Source organism: Tachypleus tridentatus, chromosome 11 (genome assembly GCF_004210375.1).
Source record: "Tachypleus tridentatus isolate NWPU-2018 chromosome 11, ASM421037v1, whole genome shotgun sequence".
In the NCBI taxonomy this organism is placed as follows: domain Eukaryota; kingdom Metazoa; phylum Arthropoda; class Merostomata; order Xiphosura; family Limulidae; genus Tachypleus; species Tachypleus tridentatus.
The window spans coordinates 87331620-87355413 of record NC_134835.1 but is presented as its reverse complement, the minus strand read 5'-3'; the positions used below and the strand labels follow the sequence as shown (position 1 = coordinate 87355413).

The 23794-nt window shown below is 35.4% G+C and overlaps 1 protein-coding gene across 1 annotated transcript in view; it reads left to right on the top strand.

The window, feature by feature from the left end:
* LOC143231389 (uncharacterized) overlaps positions 1 to 23794 on the top strand; it is a 40873-nt gene that overhangs the window by 11390 nt on the left and 5689 nt on the right. The window contains 1 exon segment of the mRNA XM_076465935.1: positions 22547 to 23088. Within this exon segment, the coding sequence (XP_076322050.1) occupies positions 22547 to 23088 (542 nt within the window).

Here is a 23794-nt window from a genome sequence, read left to right as displayed (position 1 = left end):
TCATAAAAACAGGATTAGATTAAAATATAATCTATTAATTGAAGTCTAGTTATTTCATTATATACTTCCTCTGAATACAAACAAAGTTCAGACACCTTTTACTTTCCACTGAAATCTGACAACTAATCAATGTGATTTCAGTCAGTGACATATTACTTGAAGAGGTATTTCTCCTGAAACTTATATACGGCAAAACTGGTCTATGTCTTCATTATTTTTCTTTTTATCGTTAATATCTCATAGTAACGACTAAGATCTCTTTATACACTCAACTTTTTTACCAAACTCTATAGTTTGTTAATAGATGGCGCTCTAAACACATAGCTTCGATCACAGAAAAGAATATTTTAAACTATTAAATATAAAATGTATAGATTAAGATTTATTCGCATTTTGTTACTTTTATATTATTTATAATACATTACTCACGTAGAATAAACGAAATAAGACAAATATATATAATACATTTGTTGTAATAAATATACCAATTTCAAGTATAGGTTTCCTTTGTTATCTCTTTCACTATATATGAAGATTATTTATTTAATTTCGAAAGACACTAGCTGTATCACCACGTACATAGCGGTAAGTCTACGGATTTACAACGCTAAAATTATTGGTTTGATTCCCTTGGGTGGACTCAGCAGACAGCCCGATGTAGCTTTGATATAAGAAAACACACACCACATGAATAAAACTATATTTGAACGTGCATACTTTCAAACTTCAAATGAATTATATTGAGGTATTTCATAGGCACTTAAACCTTAAAGAGACATATTAATTAACAAAAACATGGCAAACATTTAAAGGTAGATACGTAGGGAGACAAATAAACAGAGAAATAGATTTTTTAGAATATTTTTTTTAGCGTTAAATGGGAACCTCATTGTGTAATCAATTTCTGTGAACGAAAATACATTGAACTTTCGTACTACTTTTAACTAATGGAAATGCCCCTTATGCAACCTATTTATAAAAAAAATAGTTAACAAAAACTAGAGTATGGAGAATGACGAATCTGACACTTAACATAAAGTCCTGTGGTAAACTACACTTTGGTCTCTATATTGAGGCATCCATCAGATCCATAACATGGACTTACCACAAGACGTGTGTGTGTGTGTTTTTCTTATAGCAAAGCCACATCGGGCTATCTGCTGTGTTCACCGAGAGAAATCGAACCCCTCATTTTAGCGCTGTGAATCCGTAGACTTACCGCTGTCAAAGCGGGAAACATCACAAGATATCAAAGAAATACGGTCCATTTGCTAAATCTAATTCTACCTACTCTGTCAAAACCGTCTCTAAAATAGAGCGACTCTTATCATATCGTAACGGTTTTTGTCACAAGATACACAATGTAAAAAAAAAAGAGTCTATCGTCTCATTTGTACCAGTAAAGGCTGAATAAATTTTAAACTCTTAGTTGTAAATAAACTAAGAAAATATACCTTGTTTACGAACGCACAAGTATCTTGGTGCAGCAGCGTGAAGATTAAGTAACGTATTTGATAAACAAAAGTACAAATTATACAATTAAAGTCAGCAACTTCCAGGTCAAATACACTGGTATTTTTACCAGAATAATGGAAGTTAAGACGGTAGACTTTAAGGTATAAAGCAAAACAAATTCGTATAGTTATTTACTTTCAGACTACGATAATTAAAATAAACAGTGATTGTTAACGTCATTCAGTATGTATGCGTAAAATTAATTAATTGGGGTTCATTTTCTAACCAGGACAAAATTCTAATTGTTGCAAGTATCGAAAGTGGTCAAATTTACACGAAAAGCAATACCAGAGGAAAACCTTAAATAAAAGGAACAAAATTCTCAGGAAAAGCCATTGAAAAACTAAACCATACGTCAGTATACAACATTTTAATGTAGAGGTGATACTAATTTAATACTAAAAGTTACAAGATAGTGCCTTTGTCATTTCGTGTAATTTTCTATGTTGCGTAAATAAATCGTTAAATCGTGACAACAGTAGTACAAAACATAATAATCGTAAATAACTGTGTTGCATTTATTTATAAGTCTTTAATAAGTAAAAACAACAGCATTACGATTAACAGAGGCTGGTGGAGGTTCGTGTGAAATGAAACAAGTTATCAAGGGCCTTGAATTATTATGTTCTTGTTTCGTTAGGGTTCATTTGTCAACGACATTTTCAAGCATGGCTAATGCGTATTTTTAACAAGTGTAATTAGTATCAAATGTTTCAAGCTGTGAGGGTTCATGGTACGCACCTTTTCATTGGTCACAGTTTTTTTTTTAATCATGTTCATTACTTTGGAACAATGAGTGAGTTATAAGAGTGACACACAATTTTTACTATACCTTTAAAAGAAGTGGTGTTCGATTATGTTGCTTTTCTCTAGCGTTCGGGTAGCTTTGTAGGAAATTCAACAAAATAGCCATTTTGACCATACGACATACACGCTTTAAAAAACATTTGACACAATAAAACTAGATATAATTTATACATTTATTTTTCGAATACTTATTATTAATATATATACACACACACACATTGAAAGTTTTGAAAATTTCGAAAATAAGTGCTCTACTTCTTCAATGCTTAGCATTTCTGTACACTAACGTCATCTACAAGCCTTAAAACAAATTACAAATATATAATATATCTGCACGTGAGCTACAAATTGGTAAATAAAACTGCTTCTAAGTTGTGTTTAATTTTATAGATTTATGATACAAATGGATTATATATATATATGCATATATTAGTTTATTATAGCCAAAGGTAAGCTGAAACAAAATACATTAAAAAAATAAAAGACGAAACACTAATTGAAAAGATCCCAGGTTACAAGCTGGAATGTTAACTTCAAGAGGTAAGTTTATTTAACTTACTTACCCCCAAATGGTAATACCTTGTTATTTCTTATTCTTATTTTTTAGTTATTTTTTCTTCTTTACTTTGGATAAGTGTCACTTTCCCACAACTGTCTGCAGTCAATGTAGGATGATATAGATGTGGGACGTTTTGGGCTTGAGCACCCACATCTCGCTCTCATAATTTATATTTCTATATCTATTATTTTAATTTCTACTGCTATTCCTTTACTTTATTTTATTTCTTTATATGAGACTGGTGAATGGAGATTAAGAATGATAGACAATGTATCCCCACCACAATGTGGGTCCTACTTTAGTCACCTCCAAAACCTAGGGTACATTTTTTATCCCACATTATAACTTGTACCCTGGGATTCTTTAAATTGATGCAACGTTTTTATTTTTTAATTTGTTTGTGTTTTGGCTTGTTTTTGATAATAACAAACTAATATAATTACTCAGAGGGTAGGATTTGCTGTGTATGACGCAGTCCTTTCTCTCCCTATATATATATATATAAAGAGAGAGAGAAATAAATATTTGAGCAGTTAAGAAAAATAAAATCGAAAGAAATGACTGCGTTAAAAACAGCAAATCCAGACATGTGGTTAGTGACAATTAAATAATCAAACAAACAAATATAATTAAGTCCACATTATAGCTTGCACCCTTTTAATTTGTGCATCGTTGTTTTGTTGTTGCTTTTTGTTGTATGTATCACATGCGTTTCAGTGATTCAACTTTTTAAAAAAAACGTATTTAGGAAACAAATAATTTTTTGTTGTTGTTCCTAGTATAACTCAGGTATAAAACAGACAAATACAGTTATTAACATGGGTTTTGGTGTTAAGAAAACATACACATTTTTCTCGATTCGCAAACAGAAAAAAAAAAGTATTTGTTATACCAGAAATTTTAGTTAAGCCAGGAGGGACGTTTGGAAAACATGTGCAAAGAAGATGATAATTGAACAGCATAGTGAAGGCCTGTCTAAATCGCTCAAATACCCTGCATTACCTGTACTGCTTACGGTTAAACCTGTCACAGTGACTGACCTTGGACAAGAAAGCAGGTTTGGTGCTGTAGTCAGAGGTAAACAGCCCACGACTTGTTAGCGTCGATGGGTCGAAATCAAAACTTAGAGCTGAATTCTGTTAATTAAGTCATACAGAAGTAATGGACATTCGTGTGTGAATACAGTGGCAGGAGAATAAGAGGTAGCCTCAACTGTGGAAGAAAACACGTTTTGGGCCTAATTTTTTCTTTTAAAAATTGACAAACATTTGAATTGCTTTTATCTTGACGACACGTTCAGGTAAGAATATTTAGTTGGATGGAGAGGGACGACATACTGCTTGTATGGTGCAATGAACATACCTGTCAATAACTGTATTAACTTTCTCTATACATACATATATATATATATACATAACATGTGCTCAAAACGTGAGTAGTATGTAACTAATATTTCTTCTGTGTTATTTCAGATTTAACTGTGTGCATATGCTTCGTAAATTGTAATAAATAACCAGACCAATATTCCTCTGATCTCCCCTAAAGACTGGTATTGGCTGCTTAAAATCTCTTTTTAATTTAGAATAGCGCGTTAGTTAAAACCGTAATTTTCCCACCACTAAGCGACAGGATTAAGTTTTACTGCTATTCGATATGGTCTACTGATGTAGCGATGTATTTTTTTTTTACAGTTATATTTTATTGTTCAAATTATAGATTTAGCAAAATATTATTTAAAATCTGACTTATCAAAGTAAAATATTGTAGCTATGATGCCATTTCAGGAAAACATGATTATCAATTATTTGTTGCAGAATGATTTAAAATATACATTATTGACACTTCTATCGTAAACATTCACAAACATCTATAACTTTCTAATGGCACTATGTGAAATAATTGTGTTTTAACATAAACAAGGTAGATGTTACTTATTGTTAGAGTTACATGTAATCTAATAAAAAAAACACTTTAGGTGGGTAAAATAGTGCTACCAAAAAAGGATTCCGCATGTGACTTATAAGGATAAAATCAAAATTAACAACCAAACTTATAGCTACATTTATAGCATTGATAAGAACTTTACAGCATGTATTTATCCATTAGTTAGCCAGACTGCATTTTCCTTCAGTTTGGAGCATCAAAGGGAAGGGGGGGAGAGACTAGACTAAATCCTATTTCGGTATACACACCAACAAACCACACCAAGTAAGAAAGTGACTCTCGACGGTAATCTACATTCTTCTTGGGATCGCAGCACTATTATTCGTAACAGTTGTTATTGTTTTGAATTAAGCACCAAGCTAAACTAAGAGCTTTCTGTGATCTGCCTACCATGGGTATCGAAACCCGGTTTTTAGCCTTGTAAGTCCGTAGACATACCGCTGTGCTATTCGTAACACACCTATACCTTACAAAACCAACCAGGTTCTTCAAAATATATAGTGATGGTTTTCCTCGCTAAAACAGTGTTAATAGTTCGTGTGTGCGTTTTATAACTTATTAAAGTAGAGTATTCATGATAAAACCAAGTTGAATGGACGGCAATTGGCTGTTATAGAAACTCGGGTGGAAGACGTCCGAAACGTCATCTTCTACTCTTATCTTCTACAACAGGCATTCGCTGCCTATTCAGCTTAGTGTCATCAATGTTGTTAGCTTCTTAATAGTAACGCCAGGGAATTTAGATCAACAGTTTCTTATAACCGCTACAGCCGTATCAAGCATCATTATTTACTGATTAAATTAAAACATTCTCATAACATTTAGTAAATGTGTTGAACAATTGGCAACGAATATTCAATGATCACCGTCCACCTGTATGATTCTTTTGAAAACTTGAGCTAGAAAATGCTAATCTAATTTGCTTGGCATAACCGATACTTACGTGTCTGCACATGCTTTTACCTTATAGTTTTGGTGCTCTAAATCAGTTGCTTATGATCCTAATGACAAAAAACTAAAAATGGTTAACTTTTAATCTTAGTTGTAATAAAAACGTTAGAGGGATAACTCACTTGACCTTCTGCGTAGGGGTGCTAAAAAGTTTCGCTAAATTTAAGCGGATTTTGTTGAATAACTTTGTACCTTTGTCTTATGTTTACACCAAATGAAACCCATAAAAGCAGCTTGTTAAGATATATCGGTATATTTAATTTGAGAAAAAAAATCCATAAAAGTAACCGTTTTGATTTAATAATTTAAGAAACAATACAACCGCCAAAGATGAAATATGTTGGATATTTTATCTTGCATATATGTATATTAAACTGCCCTCCAAATTAAAAATTCAGAAAATATAAAATGATTAGAATAAATTTTGTATTATAACTATTTCTACACCATCTCCTCAACTTCCCTCATACTGAACCAAAAGACCCATACAGCTATTGATTAAGAATTTCTTATTAGAAGTAAGTTAGCTACATCACAAATAAAAACAAGTAACTTATAAATTAATAACGGTAATTCCAAACTGTTTAAACGCACATGAGGTGAATGTACAAGAAAACGGAAACCTATAATTATGAGAGTGCGCTGAGAAATAAATTGTGTATACCTTAGCTAACAAAATTGTTCAATATTAAATAATATGTAGAACCCATCGACAGTGAATACTAACTAAATGTACGAGGGCTGTTCAAAAAATACGCGGACTGTTTGAATTGCGCGGCTCCAGTTGGTTCCAGGGGAATCCGCTTGGTGTCGCTAGGTTCGCACAGATCAGCTGATTACGACGCCATTTTCCGATTGCAGATATCTTCATTTGTGTATTAGCTACGCGGTTATAAGTGAAGTGCGATTTTTTCGTTTGGCGGATTTCAGAATGAATGACCTGAAAAAGCAACGACTTGCTGTGAAATTTTGTGTTAAACTTGGAAAATCTGCGGCTGAAACTTTTGCTATGCTTAACACGGCTTACGGTGATGTTGCTATGAAGCGTACGGCATGTTTCAAGTGGCATGAACGTTTAAAGGATGGTCGACAGTCCATTGAAGATGATGAGCGTCCTGGACGTCCTTCCACGTCAACTGACGACCCAACGTCGACAAAATCAACACCCTGGTGCGGACAAATCGACGTCTGACTGTCAGGAAGCTTGCTGAAGAGTGTAGGATATCAGTTGGATCTTGTTACGAGATTTTGACCGAAAAATTGAAGATGCACCGCGTTGCTGCGAAATTCAGCCCTCAGAACTCGTGAGTTTTTGGCCAAACACTCGATCATTGTTCTTCCCCACCCCCATACTCACCTGACTTTGCTCCTTGCGATTGTTTCTTGTTCCCCAAACTCAAAAGACCCTTGAAAGAAAGAAGATTTGAGACGATTCCCGAGATTAAGGCAAATGCGACGAAGGAGCTGGAGGACATTACAAAAGAAGCGTACCAGGACTGTTTCAACAAGTGGAAACACCGTTGGGATAAGTGTGTGCGTTGGGGAGGAGAGTACTTTGAAGGAGTCCCAGACCTGTAACTTGTAAATAAAGTACATTTTGTTTTATGACGTCACTCCGCGTATTTTTTGAACAGCCCTCGTATTAGAAGTAATCTGATTTCAAATAAAAGTCTGTCGGGAGCAATATTGCATACTCCTTACTACAGTAGTGTCTTGAAGAAAATGTCGAAAATGTATATGATATAACAAGAATTACTGGAAACCGAAAATACGCATTGTAAAAAGCAAACAAGCTATATTCAATGATGTGTTTCTTAATATGAAACAAGTTGGGACCGTCGTTCGAAGATTACGCTAAACCTTATCTAACTATCATTATTTTTAAGACATTTAAGACGTATTATTCAGCTATTAGTCAGTTGTCTCTAAATCCAGCACCAAACATTGTATACACCAACCACTTGTGGATTTCCAACCCACTTCTGATGACCAGGAACCACCAAGGACCATAAAGCTTAAAATTGCTCTGACGTAACTAAACCAAAGCCTAAGGTTTTGTATTGGCTCATTTAAAGAACAAGCATTTAATATGCAGGTATCTCTATAAAAACTCTTTTTTTTTGCGTACAGATATAAAAAGGGACAATCTGCGAATAGCTGTCCTTAATTTTGAAATGACAGACTAAAGGGAGGTAGCAAATCAAGAATACACAGTGCCAACTCTTGGACAACTTTTGTCGGACTAGATAATGGGAGTTGACTGTCACACTTGTAACGCACTCGTGGTCCCTAAGTTCAAGGCACCATTAGCTTTTATTTATTTTTTGGAGAGGAAGGGAGGGAGGTAACGAAATTCTAAGAAGAATCGTAACTCCGTAGTCTAGCACAATAAACAAAAGGCAGCGCAACACATACAATTATCGTCACAAACTGCTAACTAGTTTCACCTGCTTCACAGGCGTTTTTATAGTGTTTGTTTGTTTAGAATTAAGCACAAAGCTACACAGTGTTCTGCCCACCAGAGGTATCGAAACCTGGTTTTTAGCGGTGTGAATCCGTAGACAATCCGCTGTGTCATTGGGGGGGCATTTTTAGAGTGATGGAGGTAAAACGTTTTAGTATTTACAAGAAAGATGTTAAACACAAAAGATGGAACAAATTAAAATTTTGAGGGAGGTCTACGATTGGACGCCTTATTTACTGTTGTTAACTGTTCGAGGTTAAAACAGCGGCTTTCCATGGAGCTTTTCTATTTCATGGACAGTGTTCAAATAGAAAAAAAATTGAATGTAGTTTTAAATTTTAATTTTAGAAATATAAAATTGTTTGTTTGTTTTTGTGGAATTTCGCACAAAGCTACTCGAGGGCTATCTGTGCTAGCCGTCCCTAATTTAGCAGTGTAAGACTAGAGGGAAGGCAGCTAGTCATCACCACCCACCGCCAACTCTTGGGCTACTCTTTTACCAACGAATAGTGGGATTGACCGTCACATTATACGCCCCCACGGCTGGGAGGGTGAGTATGTTTAGCGCGACGCGGGCGCGAACCCGCGACCCTCAGATTACGAGTCGCGCGCCTTACGCGAAACAAACAAACAAACAAATACTTCAGTAGGTAACTAGGACGGAAATAACGTAGCCACTTCCTTCGCTAATGTTCTGTATCGAAACCACGTGCATTTATATGTTTTCGAAAGTGCCGAATAATTTATGTTAAATAAGGGCGTGAAGAACATAAAGTACGTCTGTATACCACATTTATCTAGAAAAGACCTTCAAAAGTTTGATGTGTAACGAAAAATCTAATGAAGACAGATTTTACAAGCTTTGGCATTCGATAAAGTATTTCTTATGCAACAGAGAAAAAATAAGTAAAATGTCATGTATACGATCTTAATAATGCTAAAATTCCAGCAGACTCATTATGATGTTTTTCAGCTTAGAAACGGTAATCTTACTGTCCTAAAAATGTACAGTTTACTATTATACTGTATATTCTTAATCAATGTGCAGAGTTATTGTTATTAATATTCACGGGAATCCTTATTATATGCATCCCATCTAAGCCATCTCGGTGTGGATTCCTGTACGTTGTGAGGGGACTTCCCAGGAAAGGTTTTATTCTTTCAGTTTACCACCTCTGGAATCTAAACATTCAAACACGTGTTTGCCGTGCGTGGCGACCCGTGAAGGAAAGGAGAGGATCCTGGTGGTTGAGGGGTCCAACTTTAGCCTTGAATTCCTTTAGACGAGCGACCTTGATGTGGCTCCCCTTGGGTCAATCGGCTGGTCCACTTGGACAAGGGTCAATCAAGTACCAGTGTTGGATGTTCTCAACAGGTGTTGTGGATATTGTATCTGATGCTGGTGTTTGGGTATAGTGCTCACGAAATCTTGGCGTTGCTGCAGTTTCCTTGTTTGACATTGTAGTGTATTTCCTTGTAGGGCTCCATTTTGGGTGGAGTCAGTGGGCACCGAAATTTCCTTTTTTTATTATGGATCCTCCAAATAAAAACTTAAATAAAATAGTGATATAACAGTCCATAAATAAACTACCACGTCTTGAAGATTCTGAGCAGCAATCTTCAACATCTGTAACACCTGTTGTACCTCATTTTCTTATCTTACATTCTCTATCAGACAAACTCTTAGGGCAAATGTCTCCCTTTTTCATTCAGAAGGGACTAAAAGCACTTGCTGGCTCTCCAAAGTCGGTAATGAAGCTTCGATCTAGTGACATATTGGTAGAAACATTCGCATCTCAACACAGTGAACTCCTCTTGCATTCAAAGGCAATTGGGAATATATCTATTGAGGTTACACCTCATGCTACTTTGAATTCATCACGAGGAGTTATTATTGAGAGGGATTTGAAGAACATCTCTGAGTCAAAGATTCTCGCTGGTTTCTCCACTCAAGGAGTTTCTGCAGTGAGGCGTATCTCCATTCGCAAAGATGGAATTATGATGCCGACAAATATCCTCATTCTGACATTTACATCATCACGTCCACCTGTCACCATCAGGGCAAGTTATCTTAATTGCAGGATATGGCCATATATTCCAAACCCTCTCCGATGTTTCCAGTGTCAGCAGTTCGGTCACTAAAAGACGTCATGTCGTGGTTCCTTGACGTGTGCGTTTTCTTTGTGGTGGCAAGGACCATGTTGCCTATGAGTGTGAAATGGACCCTCATTGCGTCAATTTTAATGGCTCTCACCGGTCCTACTTTCGTTCTTGTCCTAAATGGTTGAAAGAAAAAGAGGTGCAGCATTTGAAAACGATTTATAACATTACTTAACCTGACGTTCGAAAGTTGCTGTCCACCTCTTCATCTTGGACGTATGCTGCTGCACTTTGTTCCACAACTACAGTGGGAGTGCAAACAGATCTCTCTGTACCTCCAAAAGAATCATTCTCGAACAAATGAAAAGTATTTTGACCTCCATAGTTAAAGAAATTGATGAATCAAGTTCAACACCCATCTGTCCCTTACATACATTCCAACAAATCCCAAGATCCACTTCCTTTGGTTCCAGGTACAGGCATCTCCTCGGATACATCTTCTTCTCCCACCCCAAGATGCAAAACGATCATTCGTTCGCATCCTCAGTCACTGGAATCCCCTTCTAACAAAGACCTGCCCAATCGACCCAGGGCAGGATCCATGGAGATCGATAGACCTCCCTCAAATAAAGACAGTAAAGAAAAAAGACGTGATCGTAAACAGAAGAGTTCTCCACCCAATTCGCCTACACATAGATAAAAATGGCCACCGTGGTACAATTGAACTGTCGAGGTTTATGGTCTAATTTGGATGAGATAAAAACACTGATTGCTTCCTACCATCCTGTATGTTTTTCCTTACAGGAAACATTTCTGAAACCTGCTTATATAGTCACGTTTCGGCGGTTTTCTTTGTACAGAAATGACAGACTACGTGATAGACGAGTGCATGGAGGGGTGGCACTGCTGGTTGATCAGTATGTGCCCACCCTGTCTTTGCCACTCGACATACCTTTGGAGGCCACAGCCATCCGTGTTTCCTTGGGTCATACCATCACTGTTTGTTCTCTCTACCTGTCACCTGGAGAGAAAATATGATCAATCAGACCTTGATGCTTTCATTGAACAGTTGCCGTCTCCCTTTTTGGGGAACTTTATTGGACATCATCCCCTCTGTGAAAGTGTTGCTATTGATAGGAGGAGTCGCTCTGGTAGAGCGTATGCTCTTTGATCACAATCTTTTTCTTTTCAATACCGGTTCTTCTACTTATTTCCATGCACCTAGTCAGTCCTTTACCGCTATTGATCTCTCAACTTGCTCCACTTCATTATTCTCCCATTTCTTTATGGAAGGTTGACAATAATCCACGGGGCAGTGATCATTTTCCTATGACTTTGAAAGAGACTGGCTGTGGTCGATGCCACCCGACCCGCATGCCCTGGTGGAAGCTGGATCAAGCAAACTGGTCCTCTTTCACTGCTCTCGCACAACTTAATCCTGCCATCGTCTGTAAGCCATCAATAGACGACTGTGTGGCAGCAGTAACTGACTGTATTATACAAGCAGCTGCTCAATGTATTCCTAAAACCTCGACACGTTTTTCACGATATTCCTTGTCCATGGTGGAATCCTGCCAGCCACATGGCACGGAATGCTCAAAAACGGGCCTTGGACACTTTCCGTCTATATCTCACACTCTTAAACCGCATTGCTTTCCAGCAGCCCCGCGCACATGCTCGATGGGTAAGACGTAAAAGCCAGAAGGAATCTTGGATTAAGTTCATAACCAGCATATCTTATACCACCAGTTCCAAAGTCATATGGGACATGATTTGAAAGGTCAGTGGACGATATAATTATATCCCCCTCTCGATCTTGCTCTCTGATGGCCAGGAAGTAGCTAATACCCGTAGCATCGCTGATATGAAAGCTTTTGCCGGGTATCTAGCACTTCTGCTTCTTCCTCCACCTTCTCAGCCATCAAGACTCTGGCAGAGCGAAAATCTCTTTCCTTTCGATCTGATCGTCGCTTTGACTATAATCTTCTTTTGGCCCGGCATGGCCAAGCGTGTTAAGGCATGCGACTCGTAATCTGAGGATCGCGGGTTCGCATCCCCATCGCGCCAAACATGCTCGCCCTTTCAGCCGTGGGGTCGTTATAATGTGAAGGTCACATCCCACTATTCGTTGGTAAAAGAGTGGCCCAAGACTTGGCGGTGAGTGGTGATGACTAGCTGCCTTCCCTCTAGTCTTACACTGCTAAATTAGGGACGGGCTAGCGCAGATAACCCTCGTGTAGCTTTGTGCGAAATTCAAAAACAAACAAACAAACAGATTATAATCTTCCCTTTACACTGGTGGAACTCAAACTGGTCTTTCATCGGTCTGGCAGTACATCACTTGGACCTGATGATGTACACTATGAAATGCTGCGCCATCTATCTCCTGCTTCTCTTGCTATTTTTCTGATTATTTTTAACCGGATCTGGCAGGAAAATGTTTTTCCTGGCGCCTGGCTATTGTTCTGCCTTTCTCTAAACCTGGGGAGGATCTCAAGATTCCTTCAAACTACCGTCCAATTGCTTTAACGAGCTGTAAGATCTTTGAGAGGATGGTTAATGCTCGTCTTGTTTGGTTCCTCGACTCAAACAACCTCCTCTCACTCGCCCAGTATGGGTTCCGAAGACAGCGCTCCACCGTGGACCACCTGATTCGTCTTCAAACGTCAATCAGAGAAGCCTTTCTCAAACGACATCTTGTATCAATATTCTTTGACATTGAAAAGGCTTGTCATACAACATGGAGGTATGGCACTTTGCAAGACATCCATATATATGAGTTTCGTGGCCATTTGCCCATTTTTATTATAATTTTTTTAATGGACAAGAGATTCCAAGTTCGTGTAAGTTCAACACTTTCCTGTTCTTTTCTACAAAAGCTTGGAGTCCATCAGAGCTGTGTTTTAAGTGTCACACTTTTCAGTATAAAGATTAATGCCATCATTAAACAACTCCCTCTCACTGTTGCAAACGGGCTCTATTTCGACGACTTTCATATCTCATATCAGTCGTCGAACATGAGGTATATTGAGCGGCAGCTACAGACTGCCCTTAATCGTTTACTGAAGTGAACCACAGCAAACGGCTTTAACTTCTCTCTCTCTCTATAAAACCATTTGCATGCACTTTTGCCGCCACAGGGTATTCACCCTGATTTTGAACTCTGTATTTTGAACGTTCCTAATCTAGCAGTGTAAGGCTAGCGGGAAGCACCTAGTCAGCATCACCCACCGCCAACTCTTGGGCTGCTCTTTCACCAACGAATAGTGGGATTGACCGTCATATTATAACGCCCCCACGGCCTCTGTCTACAAAGCATTTCATTTAAGCCTAGCTAGGACTCGTTAGATTCAATATCTCCCACAATTGCTCCCCAGTGACATAGTGGTAATTTTATGGATATAGAGCGCTAAAATCAAGGGTTCGATTCCTCTCGATGGAGACAGCAAATAATCTAATTTGACTTTCCTCCGAAACAAACAACAACCAACATCTCCCAAAACTTTTATTTGTTCACCATTTGTATCAAAAGGTACCATTTTAAATACTGTTACACAGTCTATTAATAAAGCCTTCCAGTAGCACATTGGTATATCTACTAACTCACGCCGTTAAAATCCGGGTTTCGATACCCGTGGTGGGGCAGAGCGCAGTTAGCCCATTGTGTAGCTTTGTGCGTAATTATAAACAAACAAACTATTAGTAAAACCTGTGTTTTATTTAAAATATTTTTGGACGGTTTCTCGCTAGTTTCATCAGGGATCAGACTTAACCAGCTTCGATGATATGCATACAAAGGAATTATATGTTGTTCTTTGTCTAGTATATTAGTTGGTACATTTAAACAATCTCATAGATAAAATGTACAAACTGAGTGAGTTTGCTCATCGTTTAAAAAACCCTCGTTTTTTTTGTGTACATACTTAACATCACTAATTGAAAGGAATTATTTGTTTAGTTTTTTTGTTACTTTTGATTGGTTGATTATTTAACACACAGTCTGAACGAGACGAACTGAGGGGAATGTATGGGATACAGGTAGTTTCCGGTATTCAAGTTATAACAAAAAATTACTCTGTTAAAGGATTGGATATATTCATGGTTCTCATTATTCAAGTCAGAACGAAAAAAATACTCTTTTGAAAGATTTGATATTTTAACCTCAAAATAACCACTTGTCACTGCGAAAACATTCACCTCTCACCATTGTTCGACTACGAAGATAGAGAGCGCTTAGATTGGCCGGACTGTGTTCTTTTGCACAAATCAGTAGATCTTATAATTTTAAGGCAAGTAAAGCAATTAACTACTTTCCATCTGCAAGTAAGCTTCGGCCATTTTTATCGACAGAACTCGCGAAAAGCTCAAATTAAACATCTTTATGAAGATGAGGAACCAGATCTTGTATTTGTCCAACTTGTGAGATCACTACCGTGTTTTGTGTAGGAGTTTAAATCGGGTTGTGAATTTTATTCTCTCAAAACCTGGAAAGTAGTGTGAATTCGCTTACGCTGGTGGATAATTCAGTTTCCAGATATCGCAAGGAGTTCAAATATCTATTCGTGTTAAGTACCAGAAAACTCTGTTTGAGAATCAATCTACCAATCATGTCTCCCTGACTCGCAGACTAAATATTATTACTTTCTCCTGAATGTGTCTCAACTGGAGCTTTCCTATTTGGGATTTAACATGTATTGATTATTTGACCAGGTTCTCAAAATTTAAAAAATAAAAAGCATTGTCACAGGCAAAAATATATCTACTTCCAAAATGCATTCTGCCTCATTGAATTTGAAAAATGTGAATCCGAAATGGCTCAGCTGGTAGTTTGAGGACATATAAACTAAATTCAGGTACGATTTCTGTGGTGGGGATACCAAATATAGCCCATTGTGTAACTTTACAGTTAAAAAAACAGACAATTGAAAGAAATGCAAAGAAGTTTTTAGTAAAATCAATCTCACAATCAGCAAAAATTTCCAGACATGCTCTTTCCGTTCTCTGGCGGAATAGTGATAAGTTTTTGGATTCAAAAGGCTATTATCAGAGGTTCGATTTCTCTCGATAAACACAGCAGATAGCCCGATGTGGCTTTGCTATAAGAAAAAAAAAACAAAACACGTGTACTCTTCTCTCAACCAACGTTTCACCATTACGACTTTACAAGGTCTCTTACAGTACTATAATATAGTCATAAATCAAAATGCTCAATTGCGGATGGCATTAACCAGAATGTGATAAGAGAGATGACAGAAGTAACGCTGTTATAGAAATAAGAAGAATATAATACATTCAGATAAGAATACTATGTTCCTTTTATATATTTTGATATCTAATTTATATATGTAAAAGTAGTATTTGGTTATATTCAGTGATGACGAGAAACCGATTTGTTGAGAAATTTATATGCAAAAACGGCTCGTTTGGGTTGAGAAAATATTTTACATAGAAGAAGGTTTGTGAACCTGACGATGACCGAAGAACCCAAAAACGAGCCGTTTTTGCATATAAATTTGGTTATATTATATATTCAGATAAGAGTACTATATTTTCTTTTATATATTTTGATATCTAATCTAGTAATATATGTAAAAGCAGTATTTGGTTATATAATACATTTAGATAATAGTACTGTATTTCCTTTTATATATTTTGATATCTAATCTAGTTATATATGTAAAAGCAGTATTTGGTTATATAATACATTTAGATAATAGTACTATATTTCCTTTTATATATTTTGATATCTAATCTAGTTATATATGTAAAAGTAGTATTTGCTTATATAATACATTCAGATAAGAGTACTATATTTCCTTTTATACATTTTGATATTTAATCTAGTTATATGTAGGTATAGTATATGGTTAGCTCAGTGCGTTATGGCGACTGAAATCATGTGCATTTACTCGATCAAATATATAATCACAATTCCTGGCGCACGTACGTTAATTACTACACGTATTTTAATATTTCAAGTTGGGAAGTTTAACTTGTGTTCGTTTTGTAGCTTTTGTATTAGAATATTGACATAAATTATGAGGCTTTTATTTAGTTTCGACTTCAAGAAATATTCTGAACCTTCCCCTCAACCACGATCGTACCACTGTACTTTGACAAGAGAACTAGATTTTATAAAATCAAACTACATTCCTCAACGAAGAAGTGGGATAGAAAAATAGGTCAAGCTAGTCTTACAAGGAAGCATTGATTGAAACGAACTGCTATTGGCAACAAGACCACGCTGTTTACGACATAAATATACATATTTGTAACGAACAACTTTTTAGGGCTGAAAATTCACAATTTCAATCCGCAACATTGTACACTATAATTACCACCCTTGTTTTTCCCACGGTTTTCGCTGTGATGTCAGGGCAGAAGTTTCGAGAGCTTTACTTTTATTCCTAAGTGACAACAATTATTATCTTTATTTTCTTTCGTTTAATGTGTACAAACACGAACAGTTAAAGACGAGCACGTTAATGACAAGTGAAACTACATGGAAAAAGGAAAACGGTCAAATTTACTGTATGGAAAACGAAAAATATCATGAAAAAAAGGCTTTTTTAGTACACTGAATTTGTTTAGGAGTAAATTATTGTCAAAGCAACTGTCTAGTTAATATTAGCGATATTTTTAAAGGTATAACACTGGTGATAGTTTGGAATTAACAGTTGAACAATTATTATTATAATGAGGCAAGGTGCTTATATTAAGTTTTTCTTGTAATAAATTTTAATCCTTGGAATTATATATGACAGAAACAGCATTTCTATCCATCTACCTAAAAAACAACAGCTTTTTCTGTTTTAAAAATATCGATTATGAAGTATAGCAAATTGAGATTTGCATTGGTGTTTTTACTCAAGTTCAAAATTCAGATTTACAACTGAAGAAGAATTTTCGGATAATAATTCTGATTGGCTGAGAACAAATAACCAAACTTTACGCATCATACTAATATTGGATCCATTAAACCACTGATTTTAAATGAATCGTTGATTTTTAATATAATTTTAAAATGGTTTGACTCTACTGCCTAACAAATTTTAACCACCCCCCTCTCTCTCCCTACAGTTGCAAATCAAGGGATGGTTACAAATATTTACATTTATTTATATTAGACTTATTTCTTGGATCAGCCGTAGAGAAAAAAAAAATTCATATAACTTGCACATTTTCAGTTTTATAGCGTTATTAAATAGTAGTTTTCCAGTGGCACATCGGTAAGTCTGCAAATTAAAAAAGGGTTAAAATCGGTTTCGATATCCGTGGTAATCAGAGCACAGATAGTCTATTTTGTACATTTGTGCTTAACAACAACTAACCAAACAACACTCACTAGAAATACTAGAAAATTTGTTGTTTTCTTTTTATACAACCTACAAGTGTTCATATAGGAAATTTTTGTTGTTCTTGTCTTTCCATAAAACATGTTTCCAGATACGTAGTATTATTGATCAACCATGCATAGGGCCCGGCATGGCCAAGTGGGTTAAGGCGTTTGACTCGTAATCTGAAAGTCGCAGGTTCGAATCCCTGTCGCACAAACATGCTCACCCTTTCAGCCGTGGGTGCGTTATAATGTGACGATCAATCCCACTATTCCTTGATAAAATAGTAGCCCAAGAGTTGGTGGTGGGTGGTGATGACTAGCTACCTTCCCTCTAGTCTTACACTGCTAAATTAGGTACGGCTAACGCAAATATCCCTCGTGTAGCTTTGCGCGAAATCATAAATAAAAAATAAAAAAAATCTTTAAGTGTTGATCTCGTTACTTAACACTAAGTTTACAGTGTGAATATTTCGAAACGGGTAAACAAATGCTGATACAAATTTACATTTTTATTAATGTTTATAATGTATTGAGGAGGTTCGCATAGTAAAAAGTTAATCTAGCGAACAAAGAAAGAGAGGATGAAAATAAAAGGTAACTTTGAATCAAATCTCCTAATGAAGGGTTGTTTTTTTAGTAAAGTTTAACAAGTGAATTAGAACAGGTAATACTACTTAAATCATGAACCTTAAAACTGTCACGAACTATAAAGAGGAGATTCACATTAAAATGCTGATTACACAATAAGAAAAGTTTCTAGATTTATTTTAAAAAACTATAACTATATATGTATGTGTATTCACGACAATTATCCATGTTTCTTTTGGATAAACTATTGTACAGGAAATATGTGATATTACCACTACCTTTCAACAGAGCCTGATGCAGATATTTACTGACATGAGTTCTAGCATGTTCGTCACTAGAATTAAAGTCTTCATTATTTTCCAAGGTTACTTTTAATTGGTAGAAACAGAAACTGTTTTATTTGACTGCTGAATAAGGAAATTATTAATAAATAAGAACAAAAATCGAACCTTAATACACGTGAAACACATCAAGAAAACGCTAAAATTATGGCCTATTTACGTACAGTTTTGTTTGGATTAGAATACTGAAAGGAGCTGTTAAAAATTGTTCACAATGACACTTTAAAATTTTGAATGACTTATAGTAATTTTAGACCAAAAAAGTGAAATATTTAGAGCCTGTCTTCGCTTGTTTCTATGAAATGTTGATGTTAAGTTATGAATTCATCGTATGTTATCAATTAATTTCCATTATAATATTTTCAATTTACTAAAATGAAATTATTATATGACTAGATTTGGTTCGGGTTTCGTTTAAAATGCTAATTCGCTTTATTAAATAAGAGCTTTTTAAGCTATAACACGATGTTTTCTTGCATTTAAGGAATAAGACATCTGTAATTTAGTTCTATTTTTTTTACAATACCTAGCAGTAGTAGGTATTTTAACGAATTATTCGTATTTACATTGTTTTCAAAGATTTAGCTTTCAGAACCTTTAGAGTTTTTCTTGGGCTCGAAAACAATTTAGTCTATAAGGTACTGTTGTTAGAGATGTGGTTACAACAACAGAATTTTTCAGTGTATTAACTGTATACGTCCGTATGATAACATGTAGCTAACAATTTCTGTAATGGCGTACGAACTTTGAGTCGCTTCCTATTAGCCACTAAATTACAGACGCTCTGTTGCTCGTAAAGCAAGGTGGGAGGAAACACTTGTGTTACCTGCGGCAAGAGGCAAGATACCGTCCTCGTTGATATGGTAGAAAGAAAACATTGTGTCAGTTTATAGTATTTTACAGTCCGTTCATTCAACTCGTAAAGTTTGATGAACTTCGATTTGTGACGAAATAGATACTTGTAGAAAATAAAATATTCGAGTGTACATTACTTTCGAAAATTTTTATCGATTGCAGCAATTTTGTTTGCAAATCGGATTCATGTTAACTGTTTCTAACAATCACCAAAGCCTAGTATATAATCCATAAGATGTCTGTTGTTAAGTGTAGAAAATGCTAAGACAACTCAGGATTCACGATAACTGTTTCTAACGATTACCAAAGCCTACTTTGCAATCCAATTATATGGATTATAGAAAATATTAAGCCGACTTAGTTTTCCTCTTGTAATTTTTAACACGTTTATTGTGCAGAACGTAAGAAAGTGAAGTTTCGTTTAAAATATTGTTAATGATTTGTATCGTGTTAAACAATTTTTTACCTTAAGACAATATGTTTCATGTTAAAGGAAAGCATATTTAAAGAAGTGCTTGTTGTGACTAAACGTTAAATTGAAAATTTGATTAAATATGTCCCCACTACAGAGTGCTCAACAGTATAACAGCTTTTACTCTAAGCTATAAGTGTTATGTCAGATATTTGATAGTGATCTCACCAGTAATAGCCCAGCCTGCATAAATAATTATTCATTTATATACTTTCGTGTTTTTTTTATGTAAGTTGTAATAGAGATTGTATGTTGATCATTTTTTATACATAAAGCAAATACATTGATACAAGTAGTCATGTAGTAAAGGAATACTTTTTAGAATAAACTGGTACAATGTTATTTGAGGTTAGTTTTATTTCTTAGGTAGGAAAGGATTTGCACTGCACATGTTAATACTGAAAGTATCAATATACATATAATGGGATTAGTAACTGTAAATAACATCTTGCCCCCCGCTAGTACAGCGGTAAATCTACGAATTTACAACGCTAAAATCAGGGATTCGATTCCCTTCGGTGAGCTCAGCAGATAGCCCGATGTGGCTTTGCTATAAGAAAACACACACACAATAACCCCTTTGTGACGTACCAATTCTGGAATGGAAGAAAATTTAGTACATTTTTCATGTATTACAGCCTTGAAATGTACAAGTATTGAACACAGTTTGGTCTATTCTTATTAGCATTCCTATTCTGAACAGTTGAGTACCAAATATCCATAGAAAATTTCTGACGTGGTTAATCCATATCATGTGATTTTCTAAAGCAGTCGTTTTTATGTTTAATGGGGTATCATTCAAATGTAAATATTTCATAGACCGCACAAGAAAAAGTAACTACAACAGTGCTAAATATGTCTTAGGGTTGTTCATCTTTCATCTAAGACATGTTGCTTTGTGTACAGCTGGCTGATTAGGTCGAAGATGTTTTATCCTATGCCGCCTGGCATAAAGACTAACCAACAACAGTGATTTTTTTTTTTTTACTCTGACCCACCCGTTATTTCCGCCTGACGCTTTGTTTCCGACCTAACGTGAAAAGGCGATAAAGCTGTACTATTAACTTTGTCCCCCAGCAACACAATGATACGTCTGCGGACTTATAATGCTAGAAACCAGGTTTCGATACCTGTGATGGGCAGAACACAGATAGCTCTTTGTGAAACTGTACTTAACCGCAAACAAACACTATTGACCACTGTCGTGATTCATGATACTTTTAAAGTAATACTACAGTATGCACAGCAAAATTACGACTAAATTATCAATAAGTTTTTACTTTTGAAATTGAACTATCGTCCACTGGCGATCTGTCATGCAGAAATGTCAACAACTGCATTACTACTTGTGTAGAAACTATAATTACTAATAAAAACTATAACAAAAACTCATATTTTTAACACACCCATTTTATGAGAACAATGTGACTATTTTTCTTTGCGTTACTGAATAATATATGGTACCATTTTTGTGAGTTTGAATACAAGAAAATACTGGCGAGTCTATGTAGTTGTGTCTATAAGTGAGGAAAGTAGTATGTATATGTGAATGAAAAGCTCATGTAAGAGTTGTTACATATTCTATGTTTTTTTTTTAAATTAATTATGTCGTGTACCATCGACATTAACTCCACGTACCACAATTTGAGAAGCCCTCTTTTACCATATAGCGTTTTTTGAACATTATTGTAAGTAGATTGTATGTATGTACTATTCACGTAAGATTTTCCAAGTGATACGTCTAATAACAGTAAAGCTCCCGTTCAAACTTAACTGTTTTGACTACAAGAAACTGACTGTAGTATGTTACCACATTTAGTTGAAAACATTGTTCTTTTCACTATAGTGATACCACTTTTCTCGTTTGATGAATCTCGCGCAAAACTACTCGAAGGCTATATTTACTCTATGTCAGTAAATTAGAGGTGATAACCTAAAAGTAAATGGGGTAGTCAACACCCTTGCCGCTAACTTTTGGGCTACTACTTTACTGACGAAAAGTGGAACTGATCATCATATTATAATACCCACCTAGCTGAAAGAGCGAGCATAATCAGAAAAAGGATTCAAACCCATAGTCCACGTAATCGATTACCGTAACAATCAGACTATGTAATAATATTATCCTGTTATGCCAAACAATTAAACTACTACTGATATAACTGGTAACTGTTATTCCTGTATTGTAATAATGTAACTACTAAAATTCATTTAAAAGTTTTCACATTATTAGAGTTTTTGATAAAACTTACTCTTTATAATCTTCATTATTCTTCGTATAAATTACTTAAATGATTATGTTGATAATGTTGAGATTTTTCCCATAGTCCTAATAATTTATAGTTATTGTTAGATTTACCTACTTTTTCAGGTCCATTTATCATAGCCATAATATTTTATTAGACTTTTTAAATAGTGAATAGTGATTTTTGTCTTTTTTGTTTTCAACAGCTGCAAAAAGTTTGCTTAGAATAATAAAAGGTCTTGAGCTTTTTATCTAATGTTTTATGTGCAACTGTGTTAAAATTTGTTTTATTTGTTATCTTTATTTCATCATATCAAATGTTGTTAGAGAGGCTAATACATGTGTAAATCTGTTTGTTTACTCCAGCAGCTTGTAAGCAAAAAATACTAAGGATGACAGGTTCTGTAGTTTTGATGATGATTGCCATGTTCATTAATTCAGTCCAAAACCAGGAGACACTGCACTGTGAGGATATGATTAGAAATATTCACCTACCTTGCATTTGTTCCATAAGTTTAGAAAATGGTACTTCTGTTAACTGTGATGAAATTTTTTTCTTTGGAGACTTTCCTATTCTTCCATACCGTCATCACATTCACAGTTTTAGTCAGCGTAATGCAGGCCTCCAGGTTCTGGAGGCACAACTCTTTACAGCCAGTGATATTCCCCTTAAAATTGTCGATTTCTCTTATAATCTTCTCCGACGACTTACTGAAAGAGTGTTTGATGGAATCAAAGACACATTAGAGGAAATTCATTTGGGTCATAACCTGCTTGGAGATCAACTAAATCCAATCTTTTCTACTGGCGAGCTTCAAGAACTAACTAAACTACGTGTGCTTGATCTCTCAGCTAATCAGCTACGAGCTTTAGACCCAGAGATCTTCAAGGGTCTGGATACCTTGGAGGTAAGAATAGTTTCTGCCATTACAACTACTTACTTTAAGTTATCTATATGCTTTTTAACATAACCCATACAGTGGTTAGCATTTTAATCCCTCTTTTGTCCCTTCATACAAACAAATTCAAACAAATATTTAAAAGTCTCCATTTATTATTAAATGCAAAATATGCTGATTGCAACATATTTATGAGTCTTAATCTTTACAGATGTAGTCTTATAATGTTAATCTTTAGGACAAAGTATAAGTGTAATAATCTTTCCGGCTTTCAATGGGACAAGATATTGTGTCCTTCTAGTTGAGACAATATTATTAAATACCATTTTGTTGACCAACTGTTTAGAGGTAATTGTCATCATAGTTTTTCAACAGTGGAAATGAAAAGGAAATATTCTGTTTTGCCATTAGGAAAGACTGGTACTGTTGAACATCGACAGTTAGCTGAAAGAAAAACATGATTGATTAGACTCCAAAAGTGAAACAGACATCAGACTTTGTGATCACTGATTTATTTCTTCAGAAGTAGTTAGGATTGAATAGTTTTTAACCATTTCTTATGAACAGCATTACAGAAACTTAAATATATGAGCTGACAACCAGTCTGAAAATCCTTCATCTGAAATGTAAACAGAAAAACATGTCTTAAGTAGTTTTAAAAACACCTTGCAAACATTAAGTGACAAGAAACATGATTTTGTTTGATAACTCACCT